This window comes from Zonotrichia leucophrys, chromosome 2 (genome assembly GCF_028769735.1).
Source record: "Zonotrichia leucophrys gambelii isolate GWCS_2022_RI chromosome 2, RI_Zleu_2.0, whole genome shotgun sequence".
NCBI classification, from domain to species: domain Eukaryota; kingdom Metazoa; phylum Chordata; class Aves; order Passeriformes; family Passerellidae; genus Zonotrichia; species Zonotrichia leucophrys.
The window spans coordinates 124,622,514-124,649,511 of record NC_088171.1 but is presented as its reverse complement, the minus strand read 5'-3'; the positions used below and the strand labels follow the sequence as shown (position 1 = coordinate 124,649,511).

The following is a 26,998-nucleotide window of genomic DNA, read 5'->3' as shown; positions in this document are numbered from 1 at the left end:
CACAAAATAGAGACACAAAAGGAAAATGATCCAAACTTTTAACAACTGCTGTGTCAGGTATCTTCAGTACACTTACCTATGTCATGTGTAATTATCCCAAGCCTCTTTTACAAGAGTGTCTAGTTCTCTTCCTCCCTGTCCCAATAAGCTGTCCATCAAAAAGAGTTGTGTTCAAGGAAAGGTTGTGAGGAAATAAGTATTAGAAACAAAATTATTGGCTTCATACACATCTCTGCTATTATTCATTGCGTTGGGGCTAGCTTCCCATTCCTACTACTCCATTCCCCTGCCCTTCAACTCTTCTTCTACTGCCTTCCTCTGCCATTCCTGCTCCTTCTTTTCTTTGTTGTGCTTCCCTGAGCTGCTTCACTCTGCCTTTGTTTTCCACTTTTGTGTTTATCCAAGTAACATGTTCCAAATTACTAATTCAGACAAGGCAGTAGATGCTTCATTAGCTCTAACTCAAATGAAACTCTTTCTCTTATCATCTACACCAAACTTGTGCATTGTGTTATCACCTTTTGGCCAAATATCTTCAATACCAGTAAGACAAAAAGCCTCCAGGAAAACTGGCTTCTCCCTCTGCTCTGTTCCTTGCTGCAGCTCCACTTGTCCCACAATAAAGCCTGACTTGACAGTTCCTTTAAATGGAAAAAAAAATTATACACAAGTAAGTTTGTACTGTAAACACTTGAACCCTTTGTATTTAGCAACATGTTAGTACCCGCAAGGCTTTCTTTTTGCTTACATAAATCATAGATTAAAATACAACACACCTCTACCAAAGGAAGGCAGCAGAACAGAAGAGCTGAAGTGTTTCTATACGAAGCCCAACCACTTACAAACCAAAAAATGAATTCAAAAGACTTAGAAATTCAAGCCAAAATATTACAGTTGAAAAGATAATCACAAAAAAAAAAAAAAAAAAAAAAAAAAAAAAAAAAAGGAAAAAACCCAGAAAGACTTAAAGCACCACCACTTTAAAATTCAGTTTTGGTTTTACAACATCTTCCCTTTGAAAACAAAACCAAAGCCCCAATCTGCCGGAAGAGAAATGAGTGAGATTTAGTAGATGGAACTTAAGACCTTTTCCTGTTTCCCAGGGGGGTTGCTGCAGTTGAATTGAACTTGCCACAGCTATTAGCTGCGGCCTTGGCTGTGTTTCACGTTATGTGTATTGCACCCACATCCCCCTGCGTGTTTAGCAGTACACGCTCACGCTTGTGTTGTGCCTGTAAAGCAGGGAACTGCTCCAGTACAGACTGTCCCAGCCGCGTCCATTTCACAGGGTCCCTGGTTATCAATTTCAGCTCAATAATCATGAGGTGTGACAGGTCCAAGTTTGGGTCATTTTACTCATTTGGCGATTTGAGCTTTTGTATAAAAGTTTCTGAACTTTTTTTCCCTCTCATAGAGGAAGATTACAATGGCTTTATTTGGATGTTTTTTTAAGGGAGCCGAAAGTCTTACACAACCCTCCGGCGTGTAAGCAGCGGGGGCTTTACGGTGTTTATTTATAACTCGCTGTGGCACCGATTACTGCCGAGCCCGAACCGCACGGGGCCACGGAGAGGGGCAGAGCGGAGGCGGCTGCGGGCGGGAGCTGCTCGAAGCCGGGACCAGCGCCCGCCTCCAGCACGGCGTAGGAACCACGCAACAACCACCGCAGCCGGGCCACGGCCCCTTCCCTCCGGGGGCCCGGCCCTCGGGCCGCCCCTTCCGAGGGGCCGGGCGGGACCGGGGCCGTGCCGCGCCCCTCCCGCGCAGCGCCGGGCGGCCCCGCGGCCCCGCCGCGCGTGTGTACGGGCCGCGCTCCGCCGGCAGGAGCGGCGGGAATCCGAGGCAAAAGCCGAACAGGATCGCGGGCGGGAGCATGGAGCGGGGAGCGGGGGCTGCCGCGGCTCGGCCGGCCCTCAGCGCCCGGGGGCGGTGCGGAGAGCGGCCGGCAGCAGCGGCGTCACAGCCAGGGGCATGGAGCTGCGGGGACAGCCCGCTTCCATGCCAGTCCTCTTCAGTGGTGCCTGTCCAGCTCCGGGCTGTGTGAGCTGCTTGTTTACTCGGGATATTTCTGCATGGAGGAGAGCAGGGTGGGGGAGGCAGGAAGAGGTCGGCCGCGTTTCCACATGGAGAGCGGGACAGCTTGATCTCGAAGGAGGACGGGCGAGTAAAGCGGAACAAACAGACTGCTGTGGTCTCGGTCAGCCTTTCGGGGAAAAAAGCGCCATCAAAACTGTCCATATTTCTAGACACTCCCAAGGAGTTCACTGAGGAGTTACTCCAGAGTAACTTCCATTTTTTCAGGGCGCTTTCCTGAAAAAAACACCAGAACAACCAAGCCCAAACAAACAAACAATTCCACCAGCACCAAAAATTAGCTTTTACAAAGCACTGCACTCACTAGAAAACAGGGACACGTTCAACACAGAAAATATCTCCTATCTCTCCTATCTTGTAGTTCACTAGCTGGAGAGGTAGGAGATATTTTTGTGTTGGAATCTTTGATGCGATCCTCAAGTTATCTGGCTATTTGTTGTTTCCCTTAAATTTTGGTTAGTGGTGTTTACTTGGAACCTTGTCAGTGTGGTATGCAAGTAAAAAAATGTGGAGTGCCTTTTTTCAAAGGAAAGTATTCATCTCCAAGATAAAGAATTTATGCAAATAAAAGGATACTATCTTATGATAAAAATAAAATTGTACCCATTGCATAATTTATTGGTGTAAATATTTTTATTGCTGGTGTTGACTTGGAGTTATGTAGTCTTCTTTTTTTCTTGCTTCCACAAGATTTATAAAGGAGTTTCCATGTAAAGAGTGAGTCTGAAAGAAGTTTTATGTGTCCTGTAATATTTATGTTTTGCTGAGTTCCTGATCTAATTTGTTCATTTTGAAAGGAAAAGCTAGTTATTTTCTTCGTAATTGCTACCTCTGCAAATTCAGCTTTGACTTTCAGAATCAATCTGAGTTCCTTGACACTTCACTAAGAATGAGGAAGTTGACATGCTAATTTACAGGGGAAGTTCCACCTGAATTAAGACAATTAATGAATACATTTGCTTAAAATAGCATTTCAATTATCATCTTTCATTTCCTATATCCTTCCTTTAATTCTGGTGTCATTTCAAGGATTGTTATTCACACACATTGCTGTTACCCCACATGAATAAGCACAAACAACATAGAAACTCCCTCAAATAGCTTTGTGTGTGCATGTGTGTCTGAGTGTAAGAAAACCCCAACTACATATTTATGGTTATTTCTGTTTTGTGCTCAGAGGCCTATGTGTCCTGTGTGTCTGCTCTCCATGTAGACTCTTTGGGTTTTTTGGTCCTCCACTGCTTTTGTTCAGAAAAAGTGTTTCCTCTCTCTCCTTGCTTTCTTTTTCATGTTCAGTCAGCTAATTAAGTAGGAAAATGTTAGTCTTACCTTTTTCAAGTTCATCTCTTTGTTTTTCTCAGTCTAGTTAATTTGTAAAAAGGGGAACCATAGTCACTGTATTAGCACTAGCATGAAACTCCAGTGAGCTGACCTCTCTTTTCAGGGGAGGAACAAAACCTTTTAAGAGACATAAACATGCAAATCGTGTTAAAGTACTAATGGCAACAGGAAGACCTCTGGGGAGAGGTTTTTAAAAGCCGTGCAGGTCTGGTTGGTGTTTATGCTGTGACAGTCCAAGGATGGACTATCTGGAGTTCCTTTCATTTCTGTACCATAAGGTTATTCAGATCTAGTCAGTATTTCAGGGTGGTAACTGAAAAGTAATGTGTAATATCTGGTGAAGTTTTCCACTTCATTCCAACACATGGCTGGCACTGGGACCTCCTTCAGGCAGAAGGCACAGCCTTGTCTGCAGGGTGGCATTTTTCTGCACAACAGCCAGACGCAGCAGTGACCCCGCGCTCCCCGCTCAGCTGACAAGTGGGGCAGAGGCGTGTCACACAAGCGATGATTTCCCGTACTGAGAAGGGGGTCGGAAGGTTGCCACCTCTCCTTTTGAGCAGCATCTGGTAGACAATTTTCTGCCTAATATTGTCAATCATTCCCTTGTTCTTGAAGGTGCCTGGCTGTCCTCCCAGCTGGAGTGAGAACTTCAATGATCACTAGAAAGCAAAACAAATGCAAAGTTTACAAAGGGAGTGTGGAGAAGGCAGGTCCCCGAATAAAGAAGTTGGCAGGGGCTCAAATGCCTGGGATTATGAGGAAAGTGGAACACACACACAGTTAATGCACATGCTGGTTTGAATACCAGAGCTCAAACAAATACATTTGTTGCACACTAAAAAGAGAAAAGTTAACGACTTGTTGATTAGGTTATATTTGAAAATAAATGTGATTAAATGTGCAGTAAATGGAGGGTTTCTTTGTTTTGTTTTGCTGCTAGACTTTTTAATGGCAAGAACTGAAGCATAGCATCAATCTGGGAGGAGGCAGGTGCAGGAGAGATCTTGCCTCTAGTGACAAAAAGCTGGCATTCATGAACAAGGGGAAAAATATTCAGATATTAAAGAAAATAACAAAAAATGTATTCTTTCATTAAAGGCATGGGAAAAAAGAGAGTAAAATAAAAAAAAAAAAAAAAGGAGAGCTAGCTGAGGCAGGATTCAGGGTGGTCCAATGAAATGCCTGCTGTGATGTAGCCACCTGCTCCTAGGAGGCAAACAGAAGCACACCAGTCTAGTGCTTGTTGGCTGTGGCCAGTGCTCATCCCTGCTGGAAGCTGCATTGCTGACTGATGTGATGGTCCCTGGTGGAAGCAGTTCTGAGACCAGCGAGCAGGGAGGTTACAGAGTAGTGCCTTCTTCAGCATTACAGAAAAATCTCTGCTTTTTGAAGTAAAAGGAACTTGTTCCCTTGATGTGATGTCAGGCAAGCTTTGCCTGCAGTCATGATCACAGTAGCAGCTGCTGAATAGAACAAAATGTCAAACTGATCAGTAAATAATTATATTAAAAATTCAAGGAATACTTAACTGAACAATGGACTAAATGAAATGTTTGTGAAAAATATATATCATAAGACAACTTCACCTGATGCTAATCAGCACAGAGTAGTTAGGGCAGTGCTAGGAAAAGCCAGATTTATTTTTTTTTCTCTGGCTAGTGCAAAGGGCTGCCGAGTGGGCATACTAAAAGAAGTTAGACAATAATTATTCAAGATGAACTGAAAAGCTGTCAGTGTAATTCAGCTTCACTTGCTCTAGAAGAAGTAGAGGGAGATATATATGCTTATATGTACTTATCATTCAAATAGCCTCATATGTCTTTAGAGAGAAATTTCATTTTTGGAAGTATGAACTGATTGTTAAGGTTAGAGGCAAAGAAGCATCTGAAACATTTCTCCTGTGTTGGAGAGCTGTGTGCACAAAGGGAGTGTTGATGTGCACATTAACTTTTAATAAGCTTGGAAATCATTGACATGCAAACAGCTCTTATTCCAGCCAGAGCCTGTACTTGCATTAGAGGCATATTATGCTGTGCTACAATCATGAGATATCTCTGTTGTGCTAAGTGATACCATATTACCCCATGTATCACAAGAATTTACTTGATATCAGGCCATGGCTATGGGTCAGAATTGTTCAGCCGATCACCCCAAGAGTGCTAAGACTGAGTCCTGGGCAAAAAATGTTGATGTGTGATAGTGCATTATGACCTGTGTTTGACTCTTAACTGTTTGTGAATGTAAAGATATAGAAGAAGCCTGTGTCTAGGACTCCCTGACTTCCTCCATAATTTAGCTCCCCTGGGAAGCTCTGGAAGGACAGCAAGGGTTCAGCTTCAGCTCCATTCATACTGCAAAGCCAGGCAGCCTGGAAGAAGTGGAGCAAACAGTCATTTCTATCTTTTATTTGTATCAAATATTGTGAGAGAAGTTATTCCTACTGCAGCTCCAATCTGGCTCACCCGAGAAGTGCTAGAAATCTTTAACCAATCTGTTGTAGAGTTGTCAACACCGGCTTCTCATTGCATTTGATAACCCAACGGGAATAAAAAACATTAGCAGCTCAGATTACTAATGGAAAGTCAGCCTTCTCTAAACCCCTTCCTGGGACTGACCTGGCCACCAGCCTACTGAACTCTGGATTCTCATTCCCTCTGGATCCCAAAAGTATTTTGGCATCTCTCCCTCCAAATTTGGTTACACTTTTCCTCTGTCACCCATACCAACTCTTGTAGGGCTCACATGCTATCCTGCTCTGCTTTGAGATCTAATGGGCCATGATCTGGTAGAGTGCTGTGGAGAAGAGGCAGCATTTTGGGGCATGGAGCATCCCCCTGCAGGCAGGCAGGCAGGCCTGGGATGTTCTGCGTGTACCTGCCTAAGCCTCTCTGCCTCCTGCCACCAAGCTCCCAAACCAGAGAACCCAGCTAAGTAATTTTGAAACAGTTGTTGAGCTGACAACTAAAAGCCTGATAATTGGTTAACAAGCTCTGCTTTTATATTCACCCACCTAACCTCGGGGCAAGACGTGTCAAGTTCGCTGTACCTTACAGCAAATCCCAGAACAAACCTGGCAAAAAAGGCTGAATAGGGAGTTCAAAGAGAGGCTGGAGTGTGAGCTGTCATGAGAGTTAACAGATGTGCCTGTACAAGCCTAGCTATCCTTTATCACCACTGTTTCCTGCAAGAGATCCTTTGGTTTCCATTCTGTTATTTGTGGTGTTCATGCTAGCACATATAATCCAATTCAGTGATAACACACTTGCTGCATATGGTTTCTAAATTTGTTTCTTGCTTTGCTGCAATTAAAACATACAGGACGTTGAAAAAGTGAAGGAAGTCTCTTAGTACATACCCCAGTATGTGGCAGATAGGAATGGGACCCATAGTAGCACAATTATAATTCAGATAACTGTGAACACAGGCCACTAGGAAAGATCACAATTAGATTCAGGTGGTATTCAAATTATACAAAACATTTCAAATAATTGTAAAACTGGGAGGTATTGGAACGATTACATTTCCATGCCTTTAAGGTATAAAGAACTATGACTATCATTGAAATTCATGTTAAAATTAATGTTTAAGGTAAAACCTAGGCATAAAAGGAACTATGACTATCATTGAAATTCATTATGAAGTTCATGTTAAAATTCATGTTTAAGATACAACCTAAGCATAACTTAATTATGTCAAATATAAGCTCTAAATCTGAACATTCATCACGGGAATAAAACCAGAAAAGCATTTATCTTTTTTTTTTTCCTTCCCCTCTCCTTTATGCAACATCAGCTTCAAAAAACTATGACTGATCCACTCAGCCAGGTGTCAAGAAGCTAAGTACACATGAAGTGGCAGGAAAAAAGACAGAATATCTTGTGGCAGCATGTACCAGGAGTTTTGGCTGCTGTTCTGCTGAGGTGGGCTGAGTGGACATTGCTACGCAGCTGGCCAAAGCACAGGCAAAATGTCTGGAAAAGACACTTTTGGAGGGGTAGGGTAATACTGCTGGAAGCCCTGATATGCCAGAATTTGCCGGCAATTTTCTTGCAGATCTTGACCCAGATCTGTGGGAACCTTGAAATAATGAATGCAAACATTTGTGGTTTGTGGGTTGGGTTGAGAGAATTCAAACAACTTATAGAGTTTGACATGAAAAGTAACTTCAGTATTTCTTTAAGAATGGGTACTTTATTATGTATGATTTCTTGCCTAAAAATGCTGTGTGCTATATTCCAGAATAAAAAATACCATTACTTTTTGAAAGGGATAAATTAACCTAGGGTGAAGCTTGGCCCCATGCTGACAATATGTGTACATTTGGCCTGTTGGCAGGTCTCTAGAACAGAATGTGCAGGGAGAAGGTACTCAACACTGAGAAGGGAATGACTGTAATTCACTTGTAGATGGAAAAGAATATACATATGGCTCAAAAACTACATGTAAATGCAGACTTAAGACTTAGAGAGGAAGAGTTTAGGAAAAGCATGTGACAACCTTAAGTATAATTCAATCTCAGGAGGCATTAATGGATGGCATAGAAGCCTGTAGCAAATTTAAATGCTGGCCACAGTAACTTCAGACTGGTTGGAAACTATTTAAATTTTTTTAAAAAAGCTTTTTAGGGAGGTATTTTAGAGCTTTAAGCACATAATTTAAACCAGAAATTACTTCCCTAACTGTCCCAGATAATTTTCTTCTCGACAGGGTATAGACACCACTGCTTCAATTATTGATCTTGAAAAAACCCAATTTCTTCATTTTGGGTTTTTATGTTTTCCTTCAAAAGTTCCATTTCCCCCCAGTTTAGATTTTTCAGGGGGGAGAAGTGAAAGAATTTTATTTTACTGAGGCCCAAGAAATCTGACAGCCTGTCCTACAGGTGGAGGTTGTCACAGAATCCATGAGGTTGGAAAATCCGACATGTGACTGAACACCACCGTGTCAACTAAATGATAGTATCAAATGCCACCTTCAGTCTTTCCTTAAGCACCTCCAGGGACGGCGATTCCCACCATCAGCTTCCTTGGGCACCTCAGTCCCATGTCTAAACACCCTTTCTATGGAGGAATTCCTTCTGATGTCCAACCCAAACCTCCCCTAAGGTAGCTTAAGACTTTATCCTCTCGTCCTGTCACTGCTTATCAGAGGGAAAAAGCCACCTTCTACCTGGCTACAGCCTCCTTTCAGGGACTTGTAGAGAACACCAAGGACCCTCCTGAGCCTCCTTTTCTCCAGGCTAAACAACTCCAGCTCCCCCAGCCACTCCTCACAGGACTTGTGCTCCAGACCCTTCTCCAGCTTTGTTGCCCTTCCCTGGACACGCTGCAGCCCCGCAATGTCCAGTCGGGCGGCCCTGGCGCTCCGGCCGTGCGAGCAGTGCCGGGCTGGTGCCGGCCCGGCGCGCCGCTCCCCCGGCAGGGCGCTCCCGGCCCGAGGCGAGTGGGCGGCGGGGGCCGGCCTGCCCGGCAGCCCAACCCGCGCGCGGCTCCCGGCGAAGGCAGCGCGGCCCCAGCGCCCCGCGCCTGGCGGAGCCGCGGCCGGAGGGAATCCAGTCCGGGTTTTGGCGCCGGGGACCGGCGGCGGCGAGGAAGGGCGAGCGGGAGGGGACCGCGCGCAGCGCCCGACAGCCGGGCCGGGCCGGGCCGGGCCGGGCGGAGAGCCGGCGGAGAAGGAGGGCGCCGGGAGCAGGTGGGCGAGCGGCGGGGCGGCCACGCCGGCTGCGGGCCCGCCTGGCCGCGGTCGCGGGCCCCCATGGCCGCGGCGCGCCCGCCGCACACACCCACCGCCGCCCCCCGGTGAGCGCCGCCGCCGCCCCTTGGGCACCTCGGCGGGGCCGCTGCCCGCGGCCGGGGCTGAGCGCGGCGGGAGGCGGCCGGGCCGGGCCGGCCGGGCGGAGGCACCATGCAGGCGCGGCGCTTGGCCAAGCGCTCCAGCATGGGCAGCCGGCGGCTGAGCGCGGCGGCGCCGCAGGTGGACGCGGTCCGGCCCCCCAAGCCCGAGAGCGCCTGGAGGCCGCCCCGGCGGGAGGGCTCCGCTGCGGCGCTGGAGGAGGAGGACGAAGACGAGGACGTGGTGGTTGAGGTGGAGGAGGAAGAGGAGGAGGAGGAGGGCGGCCTGGGGAGCGCCCCCCCGGCACTGGCCGGCCACGGCAAGGGCCCCCTCCGGGGGAGCCTTAAGGTGCGTCCCGGGAGGGAGCGGGGCGGGGGCGGTCGAGGGGCCCGGGCCGGGGAGCGGGGCCGGTGAGGCGGGCTGGGCCGGGCCGGGCCGGCGAGCGGGCCGGGCCGGCGAGCGCCGGGGGCGGCCTGGGGCCGGCGGCGGGGCTGGGAGCGGGCTGGCACCGGGAGGCTGCGGGGGACTCCGGCGCCGGGCGGCCCGGCTGGCCCTCTGCATGTCCCAGACGAAGCGGGCGGCGGGGGCGGCCGGCGAAAAGCGGGCGGGGGGCGTGGGGAGCCAGCGGGGTCTGAAGGAGTTTGAGCGCTGGGAGTGCAGACTTGGCGGGGTGAGGCGTGCGGCTGGCCGGGGTTGCTGAAGGATGTTCAGCCCGGCCGTGTGCGCAGAGGTGTTCGCAGAACTGTGCCTGCGGGGCGGGCGAGCTGCCGGGCCCGACAAGGATCCTGCGAGCGCGGGTGGCCGTGGCCAGGAGGCCTGGGTGGGAGACCTGTGGAAAGTTTAGGAATGCAGCCCTTCTGTGCAGAGGCCCGATTCAAACCCCATCGAAGCGTGCGCGGGCAGTGCGCTGAAATCGGTGCGGTTTGGAACAACCTGATGAACACACCCACTGGCTGAGATCCCGCAGATTTAGGCTTAATGATTTTATTATGAGGCATTTTCTGTAATTATTTTTTCCTTGGGATAACCAGGGTAGTAGGATTAAGTCTATGTATAGTAGTAGTATAGAGGATTCGTGTGATAGATGTGCGCTGGTTATGGAAAATAAATGTATATGAAAGTTTAAAGGGTACCCCTTTTAATTGATTTTTATTTTTTCCAATCTAGGTAATAATTCTTACTTAATAAGAGTTCAGGGTTGGATAGTTAGGAGTGCTGTATTACCACTGGGGTCTTTCCTGTATCCACAGATGAGGAGAAGAAGAAGGAAACAAATCCAAAACAAACAGTACAGAAAGGAAAATAGCAGCAGAAATGCACGTTATTCCCATATTACTTCAGAGCAGTTTTGTTACAGCACTGAGAGAATAAGAGAGACTGTAGCTCTTTACTGAGTCTGTCAAATGCCATGAGTTGTGGTTATAGTGTCTGGGTCAGACCATCCATGGTACTGAGGCCTGACAACAACTTTTCTGCTACAGAACCAGCCATTGACACTTGAGTGGCCTTAGGATGAAGAGCACCATTATGGGCTTCTGGTCCCATCATTCTCCCCTTAGTAATGAAGGTCTTAAGTGGTAGAGGAGGCTTAGAGGAGCTTCCTCGGTGTACCTAATAGGAAAAAAGAGTGAAATTCTCAAGTGGAGCACAATGAACTGAAATATAACAGGATTACATAGTATAATCTGCATATAATATGGGAGTGTACTGTCCTCTTTGTCAACCCTCAACATGCTTTCAAATAGCAGGACTGTTAGAGGTTGCTGGTATTTCTGCCTTACACCTAGGAGTATGTGTACATACCAAAATATTATGCTTGCATGTATTTACTTCCTTGAATAGTAAACGTACTTCAGAGGTGAGATTAGTGTAGTAATGCCTGTTGGGCTACGCTTAGTGTACATAATAAACTGTCAAGTCACCGTTGATAACCAGGTGTGCATATTTACCCTCTGGAGGAATGTTTCTAACTGTCATTGCCTCGGTTTCTGCTTTCTCTGTTTGTACTTATTGAGTGTTATAAACTGGGAGGGCTTAAAATTTAACATTGTAAATAAATTACCTTTGGTTTCTGTGTGCTTCTTTAGAGACTGTGAGTGTGGGAGTTCTCAAAGCTTAATGGGAGGGTTCTTCCAAGTAATTTTAAAGCAACAGATTAAACTTCTCTGCCTTTGGCATTGTCTTTGTGAATGCTTTTAAGCCTGAAGTGACTGAATGTAAAAGTGCTTCCCAAAAGTAGCTCTGGCTGTGTGGCCCCGAGTGTGTCAGAAGGTGGATTTTCCAAGCAGGTTATGTTTCTGTTAATGAGAGAATAAGGCATAAATTGAATACTGAGGTCCAACTGCAAGGCACTGGGAGTGTAATAGAACTGTAGCAGTCTGGTTGTGGTTTGTCAGCTGGAATTCCTTCCAAATGGAGGGGTGGCAAGGAGTCAGCAGCATTTGACTCCCAGACACCGACTTCTTAACTGGTGACTGGGAGCAAAGTATATAGAAGGGGTGTCCACTCTTGAGAGATGGCATAGATTGTTGCATTGACCAATACCTTCATAATAAGAGACATCCTAAAGAGCTTCAGAATTTATTTGGACTTGAAAGCAAAGTGATCTGGATTTTGCAGCGTGTGCTATCTGGATAATGCAGTTAAGAAGCATCACACGGTGTTCTGGTGTGTATTCACATGCACACTTGATGTCTGTGCCCTTGGGTGGAAAGGCACTTCAAAGCTACAGATTTCAGGGGCTTGCGACAGTCACTTCTGTGGACTGCCTGTGATACATGGATGAAAGCATCATAGGGTCAGCAGTGGAATTAATTATCATTAAAAGGTGCCTGAGAATTTGGTCCACTAGTCAAAATCAGCATAGTACTGGCACTATCAGGTCTTAGAGCCATATTCTCTGTTCCAGAAAGGAGTCCACCTGTGTCTTTGGTAGTCTGGTTTTGACCCTCACTCTTAAGCAAGGGGATAGAGAGGATGAAGTACTTTATAAAGATAAATATTATTTCTCCATTTTCTGAAGTCGTGGGAAGAGAGAACATATATGACAAAAAAGAGAAGACTGGTGGCCATGGGGAAGATACAAAAATTGTGTCTGTATGTTGCTGTAGCTGTGTAGCAGTCCAGGCGGAGAACACATTTTTGTTTTCTGTTCTCCACTGCTGTGTTACCGTGCTGGAAGTGGCAGGAGTATGCTGTGTGTTGCTGGTGTGTCATGGCAGAATAGCCAGAGAGTCTTGGAGAGCCTGTAAAGCCTTGTTGAGAAGTGCTGTGTCTTCTTACTTAGTCAGAACTAGTCCATTAATCTCTATATGGAAACGAATTACACCAAGGTGCTGATTATGCAGACTCATTTTGCACATGAAACCCTTTTTGTGCAGCCTGTATTTGCTTTGGCTGCATTTGGGTTTTCAGCCATTTAAAATGAGATGAAAAAGTATAAATAGTGTAATTGCTAGTACTTTGTCTTGAAGCATGGGTTATTTTGCAGTCCTGTTTAATTCATCTTTAGTATGCAGCCTAGTTTCAGATAGCACAGCCATGGTAGTACCAGGCTGGGGTTGATGTAGTCTGGGAAAACTGTTGAGTTTGATAATGGGGAAAGAAGTTTTGAAGTAGGGCCCATCAGCAGTCTCCAATGCTGACTTTATCAATACTTGGAAGAAAACCCCACTGCAAGTAGCAGAATTATGCTAATTTGTCTGTAAACCATCAGGGTGCTATGACTGAGAATGGGCTAGTAGTGAACATGGGCTTGTGATAACATGCCAGCATGTTGCAATGTTTTCTCTGCTCTTATGAACAGTACAGGGGTTGGTGCTTTCTTCTGTTCAGCTCACTGGAGTTGTCAGTTTATTTCCAGCCCAGTTTCTGTTCCCAGGCTGAGAGTATGGACACAGGACATTGCTAATCCAGCTGACTGTGGATCTGCACTTATTCCTCACCCATGGAACTACCTGTTCCACATACTGGCTTGTTTGTGAGCGCCTCTTCGTAGTTCAGAAGGATGAATTTCCCACAAGTGGATTTGGTCCTGCAAATACATAGGTCCCCAAATGATGGAAAAGGATCATATGAAGAGTCTGAAAACTAAAGGCCCAGAGGGCTGTGCAGTGATGGTAGGGGAATACAAAAGCCCAAGCAGTGTAAGCAAGACTTTAACTTCATGCTTACGCTTTAACATTGGGATTAGTTTCACCCACCTTGTGAAGTAAAATTTGCAACAGATGCAAAGTAAGGGGCATGTACAAGTCTAATCCAGAGGTTTCAGAGTGGAGATGGCACACATTGGTAGGAGTTAGTGAAAAATTATGCTTTTGGAACACAGTTTTTGTGGTTTGTTGTGTTTTGGGTTGATTTTTTCACCCTTTTTGTTGTTGTTGTTTTTTAAAGATAAAGACATCTGTGTGATATATGGGATGCAGAAGATATATGGGACGCACATCTTTAGAGCTTGTGTGGAAGAAATCAGTTGCCTTTTAGTTATGTGTTGTTCAACTGTGTTGAATTCACCCTCTTCTCTTTTGCTCCTTCTTTCTAAAGCCAGTGTGAATTCATCACTGTCCTTTAAATCAGACTTTCAGCTTTGCTGTTTGAATGGGCTATATACTCATTGTGGACAAAAAAGTGGGTTTTCCTGCTTGATTAGGAGGTGTTATTTAATTTCACTTTCATGTGTGTGTGTAAATATATTTTCAGAGGCAATTTGCAAAATACAAGCTTCAAATACCAGATGTGCTTAGTGGAGGATAGACCTTGCAAGACACATTAGGAACTTAAAAAAAAAATAAAATGTTTCCTTTCAGACTAATAATGATAATGTTATTTTTATAAGTACTGCTAGCTATTAAAACACCAGAACTCATGTCCTGAACTTGGAGCCTGTTAGGCTAGGCTGTGTACCAACTCAGAACAAGCATGATCCTGGTCTGTCCAGTTCTACAAAGAGTAACACAAGATATGAATGGACACTGATGGACTGTGAGGAACAACTAAAGGGTGAGATGAGAGAGGCAGATAAACACCAGCAGCTTAGCCATATTTTTGTAAGTAGATAAAGTTAATTAATTTTTAAATTTCAAACTTCATTTGGCTGCTTCTTGTTCTTGAGTGAAAACCTGTCTAGTGAAGTTGGTGTGGAAAAGTCATGGCTAGACTTGGGATTTTTTTTCTTTTCTTCCTTTTGAAAAGTTTAAAAAGTTTATACATAATATGGATTACTGGAGGCAGAGATGGGGGAGTTGAGAAAATAAGATAGTATTTTTGTCCACTTTCCCCTAATAAAGAATGAATGGGACTAATTTACTGGGGCTTTTTTAATGTAATTTTGTTGTTGTTGTTTGGACACAAACCAAACAAAACCACTTTGCCTCTACAACGAGTTGGATTAGAAAACTGTAACTACATAAAAGTGAAGCCACTAACACTGGTCTTTATCTGCTATATACTTTTTGGTCTAAATTAGGTCAGTTGGGAGTGATCAGTTGACAGCCTTCAGGTATTCAGTATGTACCAGTGGATAGAGATGTGCTGCTCAGTCTCTGTCACAGAATGTTTGAGTTGGGAGGGGACCCTTGGAGATCACCTGGCTGAACCCCCCAGCTCCAGTGGGGTCATGTAGAGCTGATTCCCAGGACCATGTCCAGATGGTTTTGAATATCTTCAAGGAGGGAGACTCCACAGCCTGTTTTGACAACCTGTGCCATTGCTGGGTCACCCTCACAATGAAGAAGTGTTTCCTGATTTCAGAGGGAACCTCCAGTACTTCAGTGTGTGACCATCGCCTCTGGTCCTGGCACTGGGCACCACTGAGAAGAGCCTGGCTCTCTGTTCCCTCCATTCAGGTGTTTCTAGACATTTTTAAGATTCCCCTAAGCCCTCTCTTCTCCTGGCTGGAGAGTCCCACCTCTCCTCACAGGAGATAATCCAGTCTGTTAATCACAGAGTCATAGACCAGTTTGGAATGGAAAGCACCTGAAAGATTCTTTAGTTCCAAGCCTCTTGCCATGGGCAGGGATCTCACTCACTGACTAGACCAGGTTGCTCAGAGCTCCATCCTACCTGGCCTTGAACACTTCTGGGCTGGGCCATCCCCCACTTCTCTGAGCACTTGTTCCAGTGCTTCACCACCCTCTGAGTAAAGAATTTCTTCCTAACAGCTACTCTAAACATGCCCTCTTTTCATTTTAAAACCATTGCTTTTTGTCCTGTCACTATCTGCCCATATAAAAAGTCCCTCTCCTTCCTTTGTACCTGGATGTACTGGAAGGCTGTAATGAGGTTTCTCCAAAGCCTTTTCTTCTCCTTGTTGAAATCATTCTGGTGGCCTTTTGCTGCACATTCTTTCGTGTGTCCATGTCTTTCCTGTATTTGGGATCCCAGAACTGAACCTGTGATTCCAGGTGTGGCCTCTCTGGTGCCTTAGTGGAGGGGGCAGGATCACCTCCCTCCATCTGCTGTCAGTACTTTGTCTAATGCAGCACAGAACACGGTTCAACTTTGTTCCACAAGGACTCACTGCTGGCTTATGTTCAACTTCGTGTCCACTGGGAGCCCAGGACCTTTTCTACAAAGCTGTTTTCCAACTGGGTGGCCTCCAGCACAAACTAGTGCCTGGGATTGTGCCTCCCCAGGATTGTCCCTCCCCGGGTCCAGGACTTCACATTTCCCCTGGTTGGGTTCTTGAGGTTCCTGTTGGCTCATTTCTCTAACCTGTCAGGGTTTCTCTGGGTGGCAGCATGACTGTCAGGTGTATCAGCCACTCCTCCCTGTCTTGTGATCCCTTCCCAGGGATCAAGCTGAGGATGACCAGCCAGCCTGTAGTTCCCTGGTTCTTCCTTGGAGATGGAAGTGACATTTTTTTTCATCTTAAAACTAAGTATTGAGAAAGTGCTTTTCGTGGGCTGGTAATTAACATTTGTAATGTGTCCTGTGACAAGTGCAGATGCACAGACCATCTGTGCCTTTGTTGATCCTGTGCTCTTCCAAGCTTTCTTCAGACCCAAGGTTACAGAGAAGTCTAAAAATCCTGTAAATCAGCTTTGAACCCTCAAGTCCTACTCTGTTTTTCCAGCTGCTAGATTAGAAATTCCAGTGTTACAAGAGCACTGGAGAGCTCTTACTAGACTGTGGGATAAATTGGTGCCTCAAAGATGAGAGTTTGGCTGCTTGGCCAGCCAGGAGCATGCTGGTCCTTGCTGGTGTCTGCTTTGTAAATACTGTGTGGATTGAGCAATGATGCTTTTTTTTTTTTTTAATTCCCTCAGAATGAGTCCACATTGGCTTTATAATACTTTCAAGTGATTTATTGAATTGCTTATTTCTAAAAATAGTGAGCAGCTTGACTAATACTGCAGCTTAAGGCCTGCTCAAATACTAAAGAAGGACAATAGGTCAAAAGAGAAACTCAAGTGTTTTTATTTCTTTTCAAAACTTGAACAGGAAATAAAAGGTAAATGAAAAGAACGTTCATTAGCTCCTCTGGGAATCAGCTTTAATTTCATGAACTTGTGTTCATGTTTTTCACTGTAGCATGTTGCTGAGCAGAGCCACAGGAATTTAATGTTACCACTGCTGCTGCTGAACAATCTGTGATAGGATCACTTTCACTGCTCTGGCACCTTGCCAAACTTTCCAATCTCAAATGATTATTGCAGTGACATTTGTCGTATTGTATTAAAAAGTACATGTGTGGGTGGTATTTGTTGTTTGACAACAAAACTAATGAAGACAGGAAACTGAACAACTTCTGTTGCTTGGACTTTGAGTAAAAATACAGATCTTTTTATCTGTGTTTTCCAAAACATACAGAATTTAATTTCCATAAAATCCTGACCCAGCTGAAGTTGATGGAAAAGTCTTGCTAGTTTAAGCAGATTTAGGATTTCAGCCCAATTAATTGAACACAAGTATAAATCTACTAGTAGACTAAAACCATTTCATAGTGGTCCTAATAATTGTAAAAGACTGTTGTGATCACTACACACAGACTCGGAGGGAAGGTAAAATGCCTCAGTGATCAGACACTGATGTATGAAATTATATAGCTCAGTGTTTTACCATCTTTCATGCAATTTTTTACATGGTGGATCAAAGATTATTTGAACTTTAGATATGTAGTGCTGTTAAAACAAGCAGTCAAGATTGTGCTTCGGCAGATAAGGTGACTGATGCCTACATCATACTGACATAGAGAGCAAATTGTACAATCACCTTCTATAAACTGGACTTTGTAAAGCTGGCAAGATAAGCATTTGAGCCAGCCTGATCTTTTTTTGTATGTATTCATATCTTTAAAATGGTTTAAGAAAACTCTCATTGGATCCAAAATGTTTTTTACCTCATATTTCTCAACAGTTTTCTTTCTATAATGCAGTGATGAGGAATGTGAGTACCTCCAGAGGACAATATCAGATTTTTCTACTTTAAAGAGAACACTATAATGCAGCCCTTGCTGCCTTTAGGTCCAGGTCAGTGGTGATCCATCAGACCATGGACAGCCTTTCACATCTGGTTTACAGAGCTGTACAGAAGAAGCAGTGAAATGAATAAGGGTGACTTGATGGTTGCTAAAGATTTACAGTGATATTTTGCTTCAATTTGTGTGACCAACACTGTTTGAGACAGTTGTCCCTACTTTTTCAGAGCAGGAGAGAAGTGCTTGGTCTTGCAGGTGTTTCGTTCTCCATGCTGGTAGGTCCATCTGCTGGAGCAGCAACATGGGTAGCATAGTGCACTGTGTGCCTGGGCACTGGATGTGCCACAAACTGGAGTTTGTGGAGTTTATGTTTCATCAGTTCCAAAAAGGGTAAAGTATTCCTTTCCTCCAGCTGCCAATTACTCAGGCAGCTTTGTGGTTGTGCCAGAATTCATTGTGTGCTTTTGTGGGTTACTGAAACAGTGGAAAACACGTGCAGCAGCCTCTGCAGACTCTGTGGTGTCCTTCAGTTATAGTGGATCAAGGAAGAGCTTGCCAAGCATCTTGGAGTGCAGGGGAAAAGATGGGATATCACAGCTAGGACAGGCATAGGGAGGAAAGGGAAGGTTAGAAATGGAGCAAGCCTTCATCCTTTAGAAGACAGAAGCCATGTGGCAGTTGGGCTGTGCTTTACTTTGAGCCTGATGGTCCTTCAGGTTCTTAGTGAAGGCTTTTCTCCCATGAGACATTATTGCATCCCTGTAGTGGTTTGGTAGAGGGCTGCTTTCTGGAGCAGCTGGAGAAGGTGGCCTTTCGCCTCTGCATGTTTTTACTGATGTTATTCTGTTGCTTCCAGGGGTAATGAGTTGTAACTCTGTGATACTGTTTATTGTGTAGTCAGACACAAAAATAAACTCATTTTTTTGGCACCTCTCCTAATCTGAACAGAAAAACTGCTACATGATTTTGTCTTGAGCTGAACCCAGACTTGGGAGAATCTTCTACTGGAGCAGTGCTTCTTGCTTGTTCTACTCTGCTGAGGGATGGTGCTTTCTACTTCCAGGCTCAAGATCTGTTAGAGGAGATCAGAACTTCTGCTTATTTTTTGTCTTGCAATATCTCCTCCAGGCTTTCAGCATCAGGGATCAGCATTGGCCCTTTCATTCACAGCACCTATTTCATTTGGAAGTTAAAACAGTTGCATACATCTGTGAACTTCCTTGGTTTTATTTCACTGAAATGCTGTAATTTAAACAAACAAATAAAAAAGAGCAAAGTTCCAGGATGTAAAGGCAAATGGATTGCATTTCCATACCCTTTTAAGGGATCTAAGATCTGCAGTATCTCATCTCAGCTGGCTGCTTTCAAAGTCAGACAATAACTTTTGACCTCAGAAATCTCAAACCTCTGTATCTTAATTGCAAGAGATCTTGAAAATAAAGCAAACCTGGTTTTCACTAAAAATATCCTACTGTCCAGTCAAGAGGAGGAGGGCTTTCAAAGGCAGATGTACTAATCAAGGGCTTTTTTGCTGAGGAGCAGTGAGGCAGCATTTCCAAAACATACTGCTAAGTGTGGGGAGTTCCCCACTGCCTCTACAGTTTGATTTTTGTGAGCTCTTACTTACTTGATCATGAATGAAATTATAGAAGGATGTGGTACTTCTTTGAGCTGCTGCCATCCTTATTGATCCCACCAGCAGATGAAGAGAGAAACAAGTGGAGTGTCTTGTACATCTTTAGCAATGGTCTTGAAATAGTTAAAAGATATTTTATTTACACATGAAATTCAGCTAGTAAAGGCCATATTGATATATGAGTAAGACAATCCATACGCATGGCTGTATTAAGCTACATAGGCTGTTGTGTACAACTTTTTAATCTAGACAAAAAAACCAGGAGCAGGAAAGACAGTAGGTACTTTACCGCTGAGTTCTAGGACCCTTCTTGCATCTCTTATAAGTAAAATCACCATTTCATAGATACTCATAGGCATACTATAAAAAATACCCTGACATGAGGCTTCAGAACTTCAGCTGGTGCAGTGGGAACACCTGGTTCGATGTTGCTCACTACTTGCAGCTTGTAAGTACATCTAGTAATGCAACAGAAATAAGAACAGAAAAGCTTTATCTGAACTTCCCTGCTACCCCACATTAGCATGCTTGGTTTTTTTTCTCTCCTATTCCAGGGTTTTATAAGCTTCCCCAACAAGACCCAAGTGTATCCTCCTCTTTTTTCCTGTTTTTCTTGACCAGCCCAGGGCGCACATTTCCAGGCACTCATCTGTTCTCTGTGTGGCCACAGGTTGCTCTGGTGGCATTGAGCATTGCTTACTCTGCTTTCACAGCAGGAGAGGTGAGGGAAACCTGGTGCCTGGCAGGAACCCTTCCTTCCCACTTGCAGGGCCAGGCACGTAGGTCCTTGTGAGAAAAAAAATGTGATAATTGGTTTAGTTAATTTTAAATTCACTTTCTGTGCAACCAGTAATTGGGAAGGCAATTATGACTGCCCATTCGTGGCCTGCAAGTCCTGCTGAAAGTGTGGTAGAGTACCAAGCACTCAGTGGTGAGCCTGCTTGGCAAAGATTGAAGCAACAGAATTCCTAAATAAAAAAATAACCTGTTTTTTGCAACTATGACCCTCCACTTTCCTCCTGCTTAAAGTTTTCCAAGGTACTGTGTATATTTTTAGATGTTTAGAGGCAACGTGTTTCTTAGGCCCTTGTTTTATTTAGGAAAAGGAAAACAGGGCTGAAATAGCTCTGCTGAGATCCTGGCACTGACGCCAAGCCTGGGGCCAGTGTCCAGTTGGAAGCCAGGTGGTTGGATTTGCAGGGTGGTCACTGCAGGTCACACTCCTGTGTGCACAGCACAGCCAGGACACAGAGCACAATTATTTCTTTGAGACTTAAACATTGCAAGCAAATTTTGAAGATGCATACTTTCAGTAATTAGTAGTAAATTTTGGTAACAGTTACTGATTGGTGCCTGATAATGTTGGAAGTTATGTCCTGTACTTTTCTGTGAGGAACTTATTATGCCTGCATATGGGATGGGGAAGAAAGCTTCCACACTTCCACATCTTCAGTCATTTGTTGATGTGGTGGAGAGAAAAAGGCACAAATATCTCTGAATTGTTTTTGTTCAGACCTGAAAATGGTGTATGGGAAGGACCATGAATTCCCTGTGTTCCTTGCTGTCTCCCCTTGTAATCTTAGTGAGACCTTTCTGTCCAGTTTTAATAACATTTATGCTTCCTGTTAGTGCAGTGGTTTTATTTGGAGTACAACAGGTACCTGGCTGGTTACTGGATTTCAAATGTGGGAGTGAAAGTTTCTGTCATTCATCTGGGTAGATTCTCTATAACTCAGAAACACCTGAAACTGGTGCTGGGACATGTGGGTTTTGCAGATGAGTTGTGTTTAGCCAGGTAAGTGCTGACATACACGTGAGGATACGGGAGGGTAGAAACTTCTTGCTGACTCCAGTTTCTGCTGCATAACACTCTGTTGTGAATCCATGCAACTTAACATGCTTCGAGTTGTGTTTTAATACATAGAAAATATATTCTATGGATGGTTTTCTATGTTTGGTCAAATGAAGATAGGGATTTTGTCCTAGCCTGATTGAAGATGAATAGTACATTACGATATATTAATGTGTACTATATATTGTAAAGAACACTAACAGTGACCTTAAGATGCATTAAGTTCTATATTGTTAGAGACCAACAGTTTATAAATGCTTAGAGTGATTAGATCTACATGATTTATATGTAATGAGCAACTGCTGGTGAAGCGAGTAATTAAATGCAAAGTATACTTGAAAATGTAATAATACATTGAAATTCAGGGCAGATTATTTCCAAGCATCATTACGCGAATCTGTCTTATCTCTTTGTGTTCCAGTATGAATAGAGATTTCTGGCAAAATGGAAATTTGATGCATTCTTTCCTTCCACTGAGGACACTGTTTTTGAATGTCAAAAATTAGAGCTTTTTAACGTAAAAATCCCCCTCTGTTACAGGAACCTGAACTGGAAATATTGTATGAAACAATATGAGTGAACCAAAATCTTTGTCCTTCTAGGGATTTAATTTAAATATTTTTTACTTGCATTTAATTTTGGTAGCAAGTTTGGTGTTTCTCATTTTTGCTTGTTTTGTTTTGTTGTGAACTTTATTCCTGATTTCTTTCTTGTTGAGAAAAGTGGCTTATCCCTGTCCCTAGAGCATTGCCTGGCTGTTCAGGCTGGCCTGAAAAGGGCCTTGCAGTTATTGAGCTCTTGTTTTGGCTGAACATTTTAAATGTATGTCATGTTACATATACACATCTCATTCTTGTTTCCCATTAGCATGCTAGGCTGAAATATATTGATTCCTTCTTTCACTTCCCAATTGAGCTGCCTGTTTGTTCTGTAATGGATCAAAAATGTTGCTAAAGCCTTGTTTAATTAAAAAAAAACTGGAACTTTTGTTTTCTTATCAGCTGGGAGGTTTATTAGCAGTCCTAAACACTTAGGATGATTACATCTATCTCAGAAAATGGAAAGAGGTGGTCACAAAGCCAGAATCAAAAAACTGTTTATGAAAAGCAGCAGAGTTATACAGCAGGTTGGCTGGTGCTAAGCCAGCTCATAGCTAATCTGTCTAATCTGGTGTTTTTTTAATTGGTGTTTAATCTAAAGAGTTTTTTGATGGAATTAGATCAGCTGATTACATCATAAATCCGATGGAAATCAAAAATCTACATTCAAAACTGTGTCTTCTTTGTCAGCTATGCAGTGTCAGTATTGTGCATAGGCCTAGGACTCACTGTTAAAATTATTTATCTGTTGACAATGCAAATAGCCAGAATTGGATCAGTGAGTTGGGTGATTGCTGGTGGGGTGGGGTTTTTTGATATGTGTTTATTAATTAGCATGTTACACCCCCACACACATACCACCACCCCTCCACCCTGCCTCCCCCACTCTGGAAAACAGCCTAGTGTGGCTTGTGAGGGATCTTGTTCTTTTGGGAATGAAGTGATACTGGAGTTGAATCCAGTTAGAGTGGTGGTAGGTGAGGCAAAGGAAATACAGCTTTATGGGTTGAGGGAGAAAAAGAAGTTTGTACAAAAATGGACAGATGACAACGGTTCAGGATTATTAAGAAATGGTGAGATTATTCTGAGCTAGATTCCCAAAATGTATTTCTACAGTGTATTTGTTTATAGGGAGCTTTGAATGCAGTCAGCTTTTCTACAGATACTTGCCCTGTAAAATAGTTTTATTGTACTTTAGAGGTACTTCTTTGCTTTTATTGTAAAATTAGCTTTGTTATCTGTATGAACAAAACATAATGGCACAAAATAGGCCACAGTTGGAAGATTATTTACTTTACACAGTCCTCTAGGATTCAAAGTGTGTGTGGAAGGGACATGCTCAGCTTTCTCATGTGTCTTAGTCCTTCCAGATCCCAGCAGACATTATGAGGAGAAACAGAAGTTAGCCAGTGCCCCCCAGAAGGTTAAGGGGCCCGCTGGGCTCTCACTGCTGTGTTGCTGCCTGGCAGGGAGCTGAAGCCTCTCTCTGCCAGGTTGTGGTTGCAGGCCTGTTCTTGGCAGGCAGATGCAGTGATAGGATCTTCTTCATCTGGTGTAAATTGGTGTAGCTTCATGGAAGGTGCTTCATCGAGTCACAGGGGTGGGAGGCAGTGCTCTCTTGGGCTGGGCAGCTGCCATGTGGAAATCAGCCCTTGAGATGTTTATAAAACTGTCAGCAGAGTAGGCATGGTATGTGGTGTGGCAATTCTTTCAATGGTTTGTTGTATTTCCATCTGTCTGTGTAGTCTGTTACAAAGCCTGTTAAAAATTATGTTTCTATTCCTGCTGTGCCCACCTGAATCCACAGGTTCTGCACCAAAAAAATAGGAAATTTGAAAGAATGTGGGTAGGAGTCAGTTTTCACATTTGAAGATATATTTCCATACAGTTGGATCACAATGCTAATATTCTTGGGAATTCAGTACCTTCCATTGTATAGGAAACACAGACATCTTAATGCCTCTTAAATGCTAGTGAGCTATTTGTAAATAAATAACCCCAGTTTTGAAGCAGCAGTGTACCATAAGCAAGAGAAGATGATAAAGTCTAGTCAGGTTATACTCAAGGAGTGACACAATAATCTGTCAAGTCTGAGTCTCTGTGTTTCCATATAAATGTGATAGGTCTACTTATTCTAGTGTTTGCTGATCCTTTAAATAGGCAATTCAGTGCCTGAGTTGTCTTTTTGATCAATAATTTTTTGCTGTTCAAGGTAAAATGCAAGCTGAAATTTAACTGAAATTGGAGGAGACTGAGGTTTGACTGCAATGTCAGCGTCTTATAACGATGTGCTCTTGGGTAGGGCAAAAATTGACTGCACATAAGTTAAGGCCTAAACTACTGAAAAATTGCAGCCTGCTCATCATTTGTAAGGAATAGTGAAACACTCCTCTAAATCCCTCAGTTTGTGCCAGTGTTAAGCATGCTCATTTTGGACAGGACTTACATTGCAACACATGGCCTTGATGCGGAGTTCAGGACCAGCAATTTGGTTATGACAAAATACCACCACATAAAACTTTCTATAGGCAGGTTAAGATAGGTTTTGCAATGAAAAATTATTAATATACTGCTGAAAATAGTAACTGTGCTAATAATTTAGCTGTCACATGGATTATTAAACTTTGTCATTTAATAATAATGAATCAAGCTTTAAAGTAAAACTCCTAACTTAAAAGTAAAACCCTCAATCTAAATATATATTATTGTCTTGACAACTTGAAACAGAAATTGAAAGGCTTTCTTAATAAAGTTTTTACTTAGAAACCAAAGCACTAAATAGTTTTCAGTTTTTGCAGGATGATTACTGAAGGAGTGATGCCACATCAGACCTCAGCTCTGCCCCTGCCCCATGCTTGAACTCCAGTGGGGAAGGCTTGGCTAATATGGTTGTTTCCAAGGATCACGGTAACAAAAGTCTCCTTTGCCCAGCAGTGATGGTGGGGGACAAATTGACAAAGGCAGGTGGAGGTAACTGCAGAGAGAAACAAAACTAGTTTATTTAATTTACAGGGGGGTTATAGCTCCTGTTTCTGTGACTGAACTTCCAAGTGATGTGGTTGCCTGAGGCCAGGTTGTAAAGAACTCTGTTGAAAGTAAACTGAAGGTTGCTGATAGCTTAAGGGTGAAAATACACAGTGAATTGCATAGAAAAACAGCCTATTATCAAGTGGCTTGTATGAGTGATAATTCATCAAGTGCATGAAAAGGACAGAAATTTTACCAGTAGTTGATACTGGAGGCAGTAAGATGGCAGATTTGGAGGACAAGAAAAGCTGAACCATTTGGGAATAATGGAATTTGAGAACAGCAAAGGATGGAGAAATGTGAAGTATTGGAAGTTAGCTGAAATAAAATGGTGTCAAAGGCTTAGGTTCTCTCTGTCTGTGAGACAGGCCTAGATTGGTTTCACTAGATTTTCCACAGAATTTTTGCTGAAACATTCTGGACTTGAGGGATCATCCCAAGACTCAAGTGGGTAAAAGAATATTAAGGATCTATGAAAAAAAATAAAGTTATTGATAAAATATGACAGAACAGTTAACTATCTGGAAAGATATTTTGGAAATTATCTGTGTTATCTCTGAACTATGAGTTCTGGTAAAGCAGAGCTTGAGGTCAGAGGTGTCCTGGTCATTAATTGGTGTTTGCCAGGAAGTGAGGAGTCTGATCATTCGGATGACCATGGTCCTCAGCACTCCTCACATCAATGGCTGCTTGTGTAGGTGGTTGGATTTCCAGCAAAAGACACCATACACCTCCAGAGAGGGCAGGTGTCTCAAGGGGAAGTGGCTTCCAGAGACATGGATGAAATAAAATAGAAAAACTGCATGTGGAGTATAGGAGAAAGCTACTGGAAAAAGCCCACTCAAGAAAACTCTTGGCTTTCTTTCATCTTTACTTCTAAAGCAGAAAAGATTCTTTACATGCAGTCACTCTCAAGGGAAAGTTTAGAAAGAAGTTAGTATTTCCAAGCATCTGTTGAAAACTGAAGGTGAGGAAGAGAATCAGTCTAAGCTGGTTGGATTTGGTCTTCTCCTTTTTCTGGCCATTGGCTGAAGAACCTGAGCTGCTTCTGCAACCTGAGCATTTGCTCTGATTATTGTCTTTCCTCACTTCCATATGCATGCATGGGACTGACTGTTAATTGTGGCATATTGACGTATGAAATGTGTTTGAACTGGATGTGGATAAATTTGATATATAAGAATAGATTATCTGGTATCACAGTTAAAGTATTCTGCTATTTTTGGTTTTGGCTTTATATTACAGCTGTAGTCTGAGCCTGCAGCCTTCTGTTGTCACTACTTAGGTCTGTAAAGAAAACTCAGCAATGTATAGTACATTATAGTTGCTGAAACTGAGTAAAATCCTAAAATTTCATAAATAGAAGACAAAGATACCTTTTTTTCCTTTGGTACAGTCATGCACTTAGTCCATTAAAAGATTCATTAAAACCATCCTGATGAAAACTGAGTTCAGTCAGGCATTGGAGAGTAGGAAATGAGGGAGGCTGTCCCTCCCCATGCTCTCGGCCCACACTAAGGGTTGTGGAGGGTGAGGAGGCAGCTGCTGCTGCTGCCCAGTACCTGTGGTCCCTCTGCCATGCCCAGCAGGGGAACTGCTCCTGCCCCGCACAGAACCCTCCTCTGCAGCAGGTGGGGGGAAATCCTGGCCAGGGAGGAAGGGAGCTGTGGTCAGGCAAGAGAAAACCATGCAGCAGTAGAGGGGATGGAAATCAAATCTTATGTAAACCCTTGTTTGGTGTTACATAATTTCTAGGGGCAGGATATTGGAACTTGGGTATTTTCAGGCTTTTTTGTTACTTCAGTGCATTACTTATAAGTCAGTTTTATTGAAAATTGAATGCAACTCAGCATTTCAGGGATTCTCAGGCACTCAGAAAAAGGCTAATTGTAAATCTAAGGTTTTTTTTAAAAATCATTAAATCAGAATTCAATTTGTGTTGTTTATGTGTCTTCTCCTAATTCTGTGTGATCACATGCTGACTGTTTTGTCTTCCAGGCAGATTTTCTTGGTAATGTGTCATCTGTTTGTGTGTGAAGAAGTGTAAAGTGTCTAATTCTTTCTACTGTTTACATTCATAGAATAATAACTCTTGTTTTGTTCTTGAAGCCCCTCAGTGGAAGCACTAGAAACAATTAAATCATCAGTCCTAAATAGTTATGCATTAATGATGTGATACACTTTACAGAATGCAGCAA

The 26,998-nt window shown here is 43.6% G+C and overlaps 1 protein-coding gene across 1 annotated transcript in view; it reads left to right on the top strand.

The window, feature by feature from the left end:
• The first annotated feature begins 9,317 nt into the window (after window positions 1-9,317).
• Window positions 9,318-26,998, top strand: part of ZNF704 (zinc finger protein 704) — an 85,904-nt gene continuing 68,223 nt past the window's right edge. Inside the window, exon 1 of the mRNA XM_064706268.1 lies at window positions 9,318-9,618. Within this exon, the coding sequence (XP_064562338.1) occupies window positions 9,343-9,618 (276 nt within the window). The 5' untranslated portion in view covers window positions 9,318-9,342. The remainder of the gene's footprint in view (window positions 9,619-26,998) is intronic.